Raw genomic sequence first — 14,425 nt, forward strand, 5'->3', positions numbered from 1 at the left:
GCAGGAACATCTGCTGGTGCTTGGCAGGCACTGGGAGTCTAAATGAGCTGAACTTAGAGCGAGAGGGAGAGAGAGAGAGAAAGAGAGAGATTTATTTACACGTATTCACATGGGTCCCACGAAATAGGGTTCCGTAGCCATTACGAAAAAATTAAGTAATATTTTTCTAAGGATTTCGTATTTTATACGGAATCTTCCAAGTTTAGGTATATTTTATACCTTAGGCTGCTATTTAAGAGTAAAACAGTTAATAATTCTCAAGCAAACATAGCCGTTATAGTTTTCCTTGAAAGTTTGATATACTTACTACCATCCTGAATTTTTTCAAATTTTTCCATTCACCGGTTTAGATTTTAGAGGGGGGGGACGCTCGATTTTATTAAAAAATTGCACTCTAAAGTTGAATATATCGCAAAAATCTCTGAATCGAAAAATCGTCTTAGGAAACCCCTAATGGTTTTAAAAGACCTATCCAACATACCCACACTATAGGGTTGGATGAGAAAAAAAAACACCCCCAATATACGTCTATTGGGAGTACCCTAAAAAAATATTTTTTAATTTTTTTATTGTTCCATTTTGTCGGCATAGTTTACATTATATATCCGTGCAAAATTACAGCTTTCTAGTATTGATAGTCCCTGAGCAAAGCCGCGGATGGACAGACAGACAGACAGACATGGCAAAACTATAAGGGTGCCGTTTTTGCCATTTTGGCTCCGGAACCCTAAAAACTTATACAGGATGTTAAAATATCCTGTACTCTAATTTCCTTTAGGCGTGCCAGGACAGATTCGTATTAAATCAGTTGAGTTTTAGGCCAGAATCTGAGTGAGTACGACTCTAATGCTGCCAGTTTCTATTTAAATTCGGATTCTGAGTAGGGCATTTTTTGAAGTTAGCCAAGTTCCTAAGATGTCAGGTTATTCAGATCGCAAATTCCTAGCTCTTCAGATTCTCTTAATGCCGGATTCTGAGTAGGTCAGAAAATCACATATCCAGAATCTTAATATGTGTAATTCCGAGTGCGACCGATTCGATGTTGATTGGATTCTGTTCAGTATTTATTCTGAGAAGGTCAGATAATATGTCAGTCAATTTCTGGGTACATCAGGCGAATGTACAGTCAAAGGGCAAATAAAATATTAGTTATATTAATTAAAAAATATATTTTTTCAAATATTGTACAGGTAGGTATCTAATTAAAAAAACTGAACATACCACTTGCTTTCAGTAGTTTAGAAACACAAACTTGTTTAACTTAACTAAATAAGTCCTCTTAAAGTTCGCCCTTACGTCGAACGCGTTAGATACCTAAAGAATGTCCCAAAAAGGACGCAAGATTTGAAATTGATGAAAACACATTTTTAATCTTAAAGTGGCCAGTATCTCAGATATCTGTTTAAATTTATAACGAGTATATCATACTACACAACACCACACACAATATCATAGTTCGTAGTATTTTTTACTTGCTAATTGTACCTGGCCTTTTCGGAATAAAATATACATAGAATCTGACCTAATAAGAAAACGTTATTTCCAGAATTCATCATTAAAAGAATCTGTTCAATTTCTTAATCGAATCATTGCTAATCGGATGAGATAAGAAATTACGTAAGTCCGAATCCAACTTATTACCAATCCGACGTAGTACTGTCATGTCACGGGACCTTATACGAATCTGACCTACTCAGAAATTGGTTTAAAAAGAAAGTGACTACCATATCATAAGTCGTATGTCGAATCTGTTTTATTCAGAAACAGACCGATGGCAAATGTGACCTCAACAGAGTCGTACTTACTCAAATTCTGGCCTAAATAAAACTCAACTGATTTAATACGAATCTGTCCTGGCACGCCTAAGGTCTAATTTAACCCACATTGAGGCTACTGATTACTAACTCAACTACGTATAAAAACATTGAAAAAAAAAGTTTTATATGGAAATGGAGTACTTATGTATATTTTTTTATATCCGAATTTCATTTTTTTCCACATGTATCGTATAGCCTTAGGTTAGGAAATGGGTAAAATTAGGTTTTTTTAACACCTGTATGCGATTCTAAGAACATGGACTATCAAATGATAATGAATGAACGACAGAAGATTTCATTCATTCTTTTTAAACCCCCATAGTAAACAATACCCTAATGTTTACTTGAGCGGTTCCGCAAGAAGGTCGCTTCGGGAATTGGCTAATTTTGAAGCGAAGCCAAGTCTAATAATGCTTTACTATTTTTTCGACGTATTGCATCACTGATTTTTCATGCGACTTTTTTAACAGAGTTTTTGAAAGCATCTCTAAAATTTAGTTTCACCTGGACGCACCTTTAAAATACCACGTTAATAGTGCGACGAAACTCTAAATGTTTGAAATTAGAATCCATTTTCCGCCGATTCAAATGTCTCGCGGTTTTATTTTACCTCTACGACAAAGTTATTCGTGCAGACGATAGTTTACGATATGGTTTAAAATTAGAAAATTTGTATGATGTGTTGGCAGTTCCCGTTTTTGTCGCTTGACTGTATAAGTTGGTTTAAATAACAGTTTCGTTACCTGTAGCGTTCATTTGTTTTTGAATGTTCGAAAACTGAATCTGTTTTGAAAATCGAACATAAGTAAGTGACTGGTTGTGCTTGGTTAGTGAATTATCTTACGCGTTACGCGATATTGCTAGCAATTGACTGCCTTTTCTCATAAATGAGGGAATAAAAATATTTTTAAAATAAATAAACAACTCGTTTGTCAATTCAAACTTGAATAGCCAACAACACATCACAAACGTCAAACTCAACTATATTTACACAGCATAAATAATGGCATCCATTCAGCAAATCGCGAATATATTTATAAACAGTTAGGTTTTGCGCGCCGCGGGCGCTGGACATGGTTTTCGAACTCCAGCAATGTTCAATTTTTTCAAACGCAAAGGCGGGAAGGCCGAGGCGGGCGCGCCCGAATGCCCACGGAAACAGCCGAGCGAGGAACCGCCGAAATACACCGCAGTCGATCCCCGAACGCTCGAGAACAACCCGAACGACTCCCATAGGAAAGATGTAGTGAACCTACTAATACCCGAAACGAACTACAGTCAAAAGTCCGGTGTCGGCGCCATCTTCGATCTGATGGGGAAGCGAAAGAAAAATAAAAGAAAAACGACGCGCACAGAGTCGTGCCGCGTTAGCCCTCAGAAAGAGACGGCCAATGTCAATCTGCAACGAAGCAAATCCGATGTAGAACCGAACTGTAAGGATGACGTCGCGCCCGCCAAAAATACACCGGACGAATCAGAAGCTCGCGCGGCTCCCGACGCCGCTGATTTCGTTAAAGCGCTCGTCCTGCAAAAGTACGCGCGGCCGGAGAAACACGTGTCTCTAGTGTACGTGTCTGACGTCCCCGACGTGTCCCATGAGAAGAAACACGCAGAAGCACTGCTGCGCGAGATAGCGCGGAGCATAGACTGCACCATCGATGAGATCCAAGACCAAATGGGGGCCAACGAAGCCAAACCGCAGCATGTTTACGAAACCATCGAGGAGCGGAACAAAAATAACAACAATACCTATAAAAACGAGCTCAAAGGCGAACTAGAAAAACTACTAACAGATGTCAACAAAGCCGAAGAATTAAAAGACGAGGAATCGCCTGCATTTAGAAAGAAATCAAACCTTAAACTGCCAAAGTCTGATACTGAAGGATGCTCTGATGATGACAGATCTGATTCTGGAAAGAAACGCGTCACTTTTAGAAAACACATCATCTTCGATGACGGTGAACAACAGACTGACGATGATAATTCTTCTTTCGAATCGTTGACGTCTGAAGAAGATGAAGAATATTTAGAAGATTCTTTACCGGACAACGATGAGCTACTAGGCGGGGTCGTGGTATCGAGAAACGAAAATGATAACAAAACAATTATAAACATTAACGAAAACGATGAACCTTTACAAATTAAAGTTGTGGATGAACTGAAAAGAATATCTAGTGATAACAGTGATAGTGGATTCATAGATAGTGATAAACAGGATGAATGTGAAGCTAAGAGTTTAGAAGAAAGTGAGAGTGAGGTCAGTGAGAGTGAGATCGAGGAAGAGATTATTGAAATTATAGAGGAAGAAGTTAGCATAGATTTTGAAGAGGCTGAAGATGAAACAGACAAGTAAGTATCAAGTAGCAATTAAGTATTTATTATGTTTTTCAGGAAGCATCTCGTGCTGCTATTATTATTGTCAAGGTTATTGCTTCATGAATGTGTTATAAATAGAAGCACTTTATAAAACTTTCCCTTTCTATACAAGAATAATTGCGTGAAATAAACACGCATACAGACAAAGAAACTTGCACTTTTATACTGAAAATTATATTTGATGCAGACGTGGTTTATACTTGGTATCTTTTTCCCGCCGCTGTGTATGTGAAAGAATGAAAAACTGGTTAGCTTTCTATTCCGTGGGATTCCGAAAATCCTTTTTCGAGCACTTCTTTAAACCATAAGGACGTCTAAACAATTTCAAATCTCTAGCTGTGCATTGTGTCAATCTGTTACGTTATTTTTAAATGTATACTTACTTAGTAGTCAATAGAAAACGGCCACTTAAGTTTCACCGGTAAAATTAAATCAAAAATACTTTAATATTTATCTGAATACATTTAATGAGATGACAAGTATTTGTATATGTTATGTTGTATTAATAAAAATATTTTAAGACAAGGAATATTTAAAGAATCATATTTATTACTATTTTCGTTTTACCAATAAAACTCACATACTTTTGGCCCCTCCCTATTTTCTTTTTGGAAACGCTAAGGAAAGCACGTATTGCGTGAACATTAGCGACTATGACACCTATGACATGATTTTCGTTGCCAATTTTGCAGATTTTGATCTAAAGATCGCAAATGAAATTGCTGTCACCCACTTGGAGTACTTTAAATTGAATTGTCTAAAAAAATTGCATGTTTTTCGAGATCTGATGACCTTGCAGTTACCCGTGACCTGATGAATCCAGGGTCACCTCACCAGTTTAGAGTAAATAACTTTGATGATCCTAAAAGTAATGCTTTTCAAAACCTTGAAGTTAATTCTAGATTCGAGAGAGTCGTGTTTATTTGAAGTCTGTGTATACAGCAGTTACTTCTTAGTAGTCTTTCAAAATTACCTACCTACTTAAATTTTTCATAAAAATTTTGTGTCTGTTTAGTGACGTCCATACCGTGTGTATGAAAAAACGTCACAAAACTGTAATTTTTGTTTGGGACATTTTTTAAACTTAAGTATCGAATTAAGATTGGTTGTTGGAATCCATGTGTATTTTTTATTTCAATTCCAAATTTTTGTTACTTTTACGGTCATCCCGTAAAACCCATATCGAAAATACAAACTGAAATATAGATGCACAGAATAACCAGAAAAATAAGACCAGGCAACGCTGGGAATTGAACCCAGGTCCTCGGCATTCCGTGCCGCGTGCTATACCGCTGGACAACGGTACAGACACGAATTTCTCCTATGCACCACATATCTCAGCCTGTTTTGTTTCTTATTTAGTCACTTAAGCAGGGACACTAGCGACATCTATGCTGTAGCCCTCATCGAGAAACTTTCAGCACTCCATTGGAACTAACCTGAACTAAACTATCGAAATCCATTGTGCAAATGTGTATTCATGCAGTTCCACTACCTCCTCACTTTAAGAACACACATGTACCACACAACACCACACTCAACGTGTCTAATATCTTAGCGTAATGAAGGGTTGTACTGTTCTGATGATGAACTCTGGCGACCGTAGTGTGGTGGTGTGGTGTTTGTGTGATGTATATTCTTGCAGCGCGGAGGCGGAGGAGCTGCGTATACTGAACACATTTGTTATATACGTAGCTTTCGTAAGGTCGCGGGTGAGCAAACAAGGAGGGCTATCGCGAATGAATTCACCACTAGAGGCGCTAGTGTAGCGTGAGGTCTTCGAAATGTCAAATCTCATAGTTTTTGGGTGAGCTACGCGGGTTTATTTATAATTAGAATAATTTTGTGAATATTTTGCAATATCTGAAATTAATTATGGCAAATATGCGTTCCGGGGCAATGAATGTCTGTGTTTTGAGACAGTTTATATTTCGGAAACCTTTGTCTCCTTTTTTCCGAACAAAACGGGACTATGCAACACTGTGGCATGCTCGATATTTTTATGGTACGGTTTTAAGTTGTATTAAATATGATTGTAATCTAAACTTTGTTTTCACGCCCCGTAATAACAGACTTTGAAAGCCATACTTAAAAACCTCACGCTACAGTGCGCCATCTAGTGAGACAAAAAAACGATAGCCCTCATTGTTATAGTTCATTATACGCAGCCAGATGATTCCCTTGTGTGCACGTGCTTACACCAATTAAAATCGTCAACAGATAAATTTAAACTACTTCGTCGAATTTAAGACGAAACAAATGCGATTCAATAACAAAGTAGGTCAGTTGGTCTTTTCTACGTTTTATATGGACTATTAACATTCCTTGACGATTAAGGGATTTTACACACGACGTTTTTTTACGCGCTCGTGACTCGCGTTTTTGATGCACGCGTCCTCTGCGCGTTTTCATCGTGTTTTGGCAGATTTTACACGTGTTTTGTCGCAAATGAAACGCGCTAACCTCGTGTTTGTATCAAAAAACGCAAGGATCGTGTAAGGTTAAATAAAACGTGGCGGCTTTCTTGCATTTGCTGAGCGTTCGATTAGAGTCCTATACCTACAAAGGAAAAACGTCGCGTGTAAGGTAATGATTGAGTAATGTATTTTATTGTGATTGTGCCTTTCAAAGAATTCATAACTTCTTATTTTAGATGTAACATAGTTTTTAATTAATACAAGCTGTTCCCCGCAACTTTGTTGCGAAATATTCGTCTTTCGCGCCATCGGGAGCAACGATCATTTTCCGGGATATTTTTTTTTTAGATTTTAGAATCAAGAGGGTTAAGCCGAGTTTAGACTTGCAAGAAAAATCGTGCAAGTTGCATTAGGTACATAGCGAGGCCGTTAAGTATGTAGTGGTCAATCGAGCGCCGCAATGTAATGCAACTTGCACGATTTTTCTTGCTCTAAACAGGTATTTTCCTTTTCAGGTCTAAACTAGGCTTTAGTCTTATCATTTCGTCTAAAAGCAGCTGATCTAAGTAGGTAGCAAATTAGCAATTGGTCTCAGTAGCATGTGGTCTAAAAATTCTTTGAGTCAGAGTAAATCGAGAGAGCAATCAATAAATAGTCAGATACCTATAACTAACATTTATCTTAAATGTTTTTGTAGAACTTATCTAATGAGCATTTCTAAAAAAGTTTGTACATTTGTAGTTTCTCATTGTCCTCTGCCGATTTATTGTTTTCTTTAATCACGAGGTCACTGCATATTGTATTTGAAATATTAAACATAAAATTCGTTTCATTATCTTAAATAACAATTAACTGTCTTAAATACATATGTATTTGAATATTTAAAAACATATTTTTAAAATAATCGTCCAGTACAATTTGTATGAAAAGTTAAATGTCCCATTGTAAATTTCGAACATTAAATATCGATTTTTTTAATCAGTTTTAAGGTCTCGATTCATTGGTCTGTTTTATTACCTTTTTATAGTCTCAAGCAATCATTTTCTACATGTTTTTCATATGATTGTCTAAGAAATATATTTAAAAATTACAAATTTAAGTTTGTCCTACAAAAAGTTCCTATTTTGATTCCAGTTTTTGTTACCGCATTTTCGTCCTTAAAAGGTATTTCTACAACATTTAGTAGATTCTTCATAGGAAGCTGGCAACACTAGCATCATTTGGCCATCTTTAATCAGTAACCGTCACATTTCAAAAATCGAAATGCTGGTTGAAACAAGTGCGTGGTTGGTCATAACTGAAATAAAAGTCCACTTTTGTTACTGGAAAACTTGGGTAAGTTTTGATTTTTTATTACTTTGACATGAATTATATTTATTAACACTTTATCAAGATGTATATGCTTAAATTATTTGCTCAAATTGTACGTTATATTTGGTTTGACGAATTTTTAAATGTGTCGGGTACCATTATCGTTACCTCCTTTTTTGTTACTTTTGAATGGTAACGTATGGCTAGGAAATGGGAGTAACAAAAAAAAGGATACCTAAGGCAGTGTGTAGACTATTAAATTTGAGAATGTCTTTTGTTTATTTTTATGAGAGATCATCATCATCATTGCACATCTATTTATCTTGTTAACTGTTAATTTCATGTTTTTATGTACAATATTAAAGACTTTACATACATACATCAAAAGTTAATATTTTTAATAAGGTATGAATAAATAATTTAACACAACATTTTGTATCAACATTTTGATTTCACCCTGTATTATGTGATTTAAGTACATAATTATTATTTTTTATTTAATATGAAGAAAAACTATTTTTGTGTTTCATTTATAATATAATTATAATATTGAAATCGACTAATGCACACTGTGCCTAAGAGTTCCTAATTTGTTACCAATGTTCCTATTATTGTTACTGTCCCGTAAAAAAATACGAAGTTTTTGATATTTTTTGTTTATATTTTGTTAAAATATCATATATTTTAAATATTTCAGACGAATCTTTACCAATTTAATTATGATAATTTCCAAATAATATTAATGCATCTTTAGAAATGTGCATTATATTGTAACTTTTCAGGGTACGTTTGACCAAATGGTAACGTAAAGGAGTGATTATCTTCATTATTTTTGTAATTACCTTAAAAGAGTAAGAATTAGCATTTAAAACGTCAACAATGTTATTATTGCTACCTTATTTCTTCAATAAAAGCAACTAAATAATGTGTGTGGTTTTTATTATACTTAATTGAATCTTAGTCACAAAATAGGAATTATCGACTGCCTCGACTCAGTTGATTAAACTTTACAGCTTATTTTATAGTTACAATCTCTAAGAAATATATTATTTAGAATCTTTAAGAACTAGGTAATAATATGCAATTAAAATAATATACAAAATTATTAATTTCAAATTAGCCTATGCTGTCCGCAAAATGTACAAACTTTTTTAGAAATGCTCTAATATTAAAATCTCTGAAAAAATATCTTTGTTAGTTTTTCGTAAAGAAACAAAAATTCCCGCCAAAAGCAACAACTAAAACAATGTGTATCATAAAGTACTTAGGTACATACCTACAACAAAACCATCAAAACCGATATACGTAATTCAACCACTATAAACATATGTCTGAGATCATAAAACAATGTTTACAATATCAAATAACCACTACAGACGCGGTTTATTTTAATTCCCACGGTTTCGCGCGCTTTTTTGACGTTACAAGGACGCCATATTGGTGTGAGTTTGACGTAAGCTGTGTTATTATTATAGTGAAGTGCTGTTGTCACAGGAAATAAAGAAAGATGTTTCAAAAATATCTGCCTATTTTTATTTTACAATAATCACAATGTTCCATACTTATTAATCTTATTATATCTTTATTCTTTCATCCTTTGACCAAATATTTATAAGTACGTAGTTACTTTTTAGCTTAAAGCTGCGAAAATTTGCCTACGTCGAAAAAAAAAAATAGGCTAGGGAAGTACTTAGTACCTACTCAATTCTCTATCCCGTGGTAAATTGATGTGATTTTGATATAGTTTTCTAGTTTTAGTCTATTTATTGTAATCTACCTTTTATACATAATTCTATCATTAAATGAAATAAACTCAAAAAAAAGTTTTCAAATTTCCATATGAGTAAAAATATGATATCTTAGGTTATTGTTTTTCATCAAGAAGTTGCTTAAAAGTCGATTAACAAAGCTCAAACCAGTAAAATGTGTTAAAAGCAGTGTACACACCAGTAATTCACGTGTTTCCCGCCCTTTTTGACATTTCAAGGACGCCATCTTTGACGCACGACGCGCCGACAGCTTGGCTTTTGAGTCATTAGACTATTTCAAACCGTAATGTTGTCAGTCATGGGTTCGCATTCGTTTGATTTTACATTTGAAATAACATAGTGTTTAGTTGTGAAGTTCATAGCTGTTGCTATGTTTTTGTATGTAAAGTTTAGTTTTCGCCTTTGAGTATTCAACTAGGTTTTAGCACACGTGCGTGTCTTAAGAACAAATAAAACTATGTTTGATGTAGATGAATGAAAATAGATGGTGCAAGTATGAAACACTAAATTATACTGTAACAATAAATATTATTCCAACCAAGTGCGTCGGATTTGCTCACCAACCAAAATAAAACCTTATTTTGAACTTAATGTTATTATGGAAAAACAGTCGGATACCGAAAAAACTTTAAAAACAGTTGCGAACTTTCCAACCATGAATAAGTTATAGTTTAAGACCGTTAATTTTATAACAAAGTTCTGATTCTTAGGTACACGATTGATTAAATTGTAAAACACGATTGTTTTTTATTTATTTATTATACTTAAGTATTGGCAACACGGGTAAGCACACACCACACGGCCACAACGGACTTTCACAGACCATAGATCTTTTTTTTTTACTTAAAACTGACCGTGAAATTGACAATCTGGGTGACACTATTTACCGGCCGTACAATACCGACATGGAAATACAATTGTCTTTTTGACTTAGCAGCAATCCATCACGCGAAGAGTGCACTCGTTGTTTTCATTGATTTATATAGAGCAGTTAAAACCACCACTTACATATTTATTTTATTTAGTTTGTTATTTTTCGGAAATTGATTTCCATGGGGAGTCAACTTAAACAGGGTATTTCTGTAAATAGAAAATCACGGGAAGTTGTGTATAATGTATATAAATATTATGTAAAGAAGCTGAAAGCTTCAAGAAAAGTGTTGATCGTAAATATTTTAATAAGGTTCAAGACCGAGTTAGTAAAAGTACATTAAAAAATATTAAACGAAAGCAGACCAAAAAAATACATTTGAAGAGAAGTAGATACAGTATTAAAAAAGCTCTATATACTTCCAAATAAAAGTACTGTGTTAAGGCGGGGTGTTCTCTATTTAAATTAACGATGAAAGAATTCGAAAATACTGATTTTGTTTTATTTGTATCATGACAAAAAGTCATATTGCGTTAAAATTAGAAAAGATAAAGAAGCGTAATATTACTACAATACGGTTTATTTTGTACTGATGGTTAGGTACCCATAATAAATATATACCCAATAGGTAGACCCATTAGGTAAGAATTTATGAGCGTCACGATTTAAATGGGTCCCGACTGTTGAACTTTAAGTTAGCTACTTAACAAAGTTCTAGCCCACTAGACTTGTTTTCTTCTTTTTAGTATGTTTTAAGACAGTCGGTTTTTTTGATTTTTTAAATTTATTGTTTTATTAAAGAATACAAAAGTCTATCACGAATAATCATTGGAGTAGACACATTATACGTATATGTATTAACTTATACGTATATTAAGAAGAGTTCTATCAGACCACATTTTTAATTTTCATTAATTTTTTATGGAATAATCGAGAAAAACTAACAAAAATGCAACGTTGCCAGCTCAGCAGGTATAAACGCTCTTAAACTGAAGTGGCTCTTTTGAGTATTATATTCAAGGAACCCTGATGGCTACGACCACTCAAAACGTCACAACATTTAAATGTAACGGTCGTGTTAACATTTCGAACATTCTTTTTAAATTAGTAGAGATCGTGAGATTATTTACTTTGGCTTCCAATTCTGAGACGAATGGCTCTTTCGTATTGTGAGTGATTCCAGTGATTTATTGGATAGTTAAAAAAATAACTTTCTGGGTTTGATCTGTGACAGGAAAATGGGGCTTCACATCAAAAACGAATAAGAGATTTTAAAATAAAATAAAACGGGTTTTCATTCCGACGACCATTGACGACCGGATGGCCGAGTGGTTAGAGAACCTGACTACGAAGCTTAAGGTCCCGGGTTCGAATCCCGGCCGGGCAGATATTTGTATGAATAATACGAATGTTTGTTCTCGGTCTGGATGTTTAATATGTATTTAAGTATGTATTTATCTATATAAGTATGTTTATCCGTTGTCTAGTGTCCATAGTACAAGCTTTGCTTAGTTTGGGACTAGGTCAATTGGTGTCAAGTGTCCCATGATATTTATTTATTTATTTATTTATTTTATTCACAGACTTCGAATATACAATACAATACAATACAATTATACTCTATCCGGTATATCTAGGGTTGCCAGATACAGCCATTTCATTTCCGGGACAATTCGAGGGTTGCAAATTGGGTGGGTAGGTAAATACCAATACAAGCACAAAACCAACTATTTTCTTCAAATTGACAAAATCATTAGAATTGCTCGTTTTAAAAAAGCGAACCCAGAATTTGGCGTTTGGCAAGTATTTTGGAACCTCAAAAACAGTTCTCAATCATGTGAATTCTGAATCCGTCAGTGTTAACCGCAGCATCAATTTTTAATATGGAAGGAAATACTACTCTAGTAATTTATTAAAAAAAATAGTATTACAGTTAGTAGTCGAAATCCGGGACATTAAAGTGTAATTCCTGGACACGGGACAAGACACGTAATTCCGGGACAATCCCGGTTGTTCCGGCCATCTGGCAACCCTAGGTATATCTCTTATCCGGTAATGAGGGTTTCATGCAGGCGAAACATCGCTAGATGGCGTTAGTATCGTGATGTCCGTTTGACGTCACAGTCTTGCTTGCGATTGGCTCATTTAGTTATTAAACCAATCACAAACGTGCCGCAAATGTCAAAGTGTCAATAGGCTTTTCGATGCTAGCGCTAACTAGCATGTCACCGAAACTCACACCAGGGCTACTACGAAACTCGAAGTTCGTGTCGTGCGGTCCCTTTGACACTTATACTATTGAATACGAGAGCGAGAAAGACAGTACGATACGAACTTCGAGTTTAGAGTTTCGAAGTAGCCCTGCAGGCTCGTTCTAATAGAACGCGAATGCCTAGCTATTCGCCAGTATTCGAGTTCAGTATTAAATACGGTATTTGACAACTCCTTAATTTTCCATATCTTAATATTATTTTGAAAATATAGATATACAGATAGTGTTTAGCGAAGAGAAAATTTAAATCGGTTGAAAATTGGATTTATAGTGTTTTTTTTTTAATCTTTATACCTCTCTTTCTCAAACGCTTTTCTCTATGCAGCAAGTATGGCGGTACTGGCGTGTGACGTCACATGCCAGTATGTCTTTCTCTGTCTAATCTTGAATTTCAAACCATTATAACTTTGTTATTTGTAAAGGTAGCTTGAAAATTGTTTCTCTATTCGATAACAGGCATTGTGTAGCTTTAATTTATAAAACATATACAAAATAGTCAAATACCGTATCTCAACTTTTATATTCACATGCTGGTGATGCCGGCTAGAGTGCTGAACATTCTACTCATTTTTATGTGTACCATCAGCCAAACATGTGGTCTACCACCCTAAAGTTGTTAATCGTTTGCATGTCACAAAACAATAATGCCAATAGACGTGTCTGTCAACCTGAAAGTTCGACTTTAGCGACATATTCATTTGATAGGAGCTTGTTTAAAAATTGATAGACCACTTATTTGGCTGATGGTACCAACCGAACATCTCTGTAACCGCTGTTCAAGTGAATAAATATTATTTCTATTTCTATTTATTTCTATTTAAAATTCGCGCGAACCTGCGATGATCGGCGCATTCGCGTTCTATTAGGACGATGGCTTATTTAATAAAATTACGAAATTTAAATTCAACTGTCAGATTTAAGGAGACTGTTTAAAGGCCAATATACGTATAAACTATTGTAATTTAATTTCAAGTGGTTTATTTTACATCTAGACTCAAGTGGCAATCTGTACAGTGTTCGATGCCCGTTACTGCTAAAAATATGTCTGAAGGATAGGATTAGGCAGCCAGAAACCATTTGAAAAATAATCTAACCTATAACTGAGCTAGCTTTTGCCTGTTGCTGGTTATGTACTAAAACAAGAGAATTAACCATGAACGTAAAACCATTACTTTGCTCACCCGCGACCTTAAGATAGCTACGTTTAACAAGGTAAGTAATGTTGTCTTCATGTTTAATATCTGGTAGCATGGTAAACGGTTGTGTTGCTCTGTGCCCTTAGTGTCATTTTTCGGTTACAAAATACGTCACTCTCGCGTTCGCGTTAAAATCTCAATTTATATGGAAACACGAAGAGCGCCTCTAGCGGAACGTTTGCGATGTTCGTGTTTCCATACAAATTGAGATTTTAACGCGTACGCGATCGTGACGTATTTTGTAACCGTTTTCGCTAAGGTTTACACTAAGGGCACTGAGGATGAGTTCGAAACGTAGCGTAGTGTGGTAGTGGCGAAAGTTGGATTTGTAAGTATTCCATTAGTGTCTTTATGAAAGATATTACGATTATTATTTCACGATAATATTATTATCGA

The 14,425-nt window shown here is 35.0% G+C and overlaps 1 protein-coding gene across 2 annotated transcripts in view; it reads left to right on the top strand.

The window, feature by feature from the left end:
* The window catches only part of LOC141442724 (uncharacterized), a 75,669-nt gene that overhangs the window by 11,767 nt on the left and 49,477 nt on the right, over positions 1-14,425 (top strand). For both annotated transcript variants that reach the window (XM_074107798.1, XM_074107799.1), the window contains exon 2: positions 2,813-4,166. In XM_074107798.1, coding sequence (XP_073963899.1) covers positions 2,911-4,166 — 1,256 coding nt within the window. In that variant the 5' untranslated portion in view covers positions 2,813-2,910. The remainder of the gene's footprint in view (positions 1-2,812; positions 4,167-14,425) is intronic.

This window comes from Choristoneura fumiferana, chromosome 26 (assembly GCF_025370935.1).
Source record: "Choristoneura fumiferana chromosome 26, NRCan_CFum_1, whole genome shotgun sequence".
Taxonomy (NCBI): domain Eukaryota; kingdom Metazoa; phylum Arthropoda; class Insecta; order Lepidoptera; family Tortricidae; genus Choristoneura; species Choristoneura fumiferana.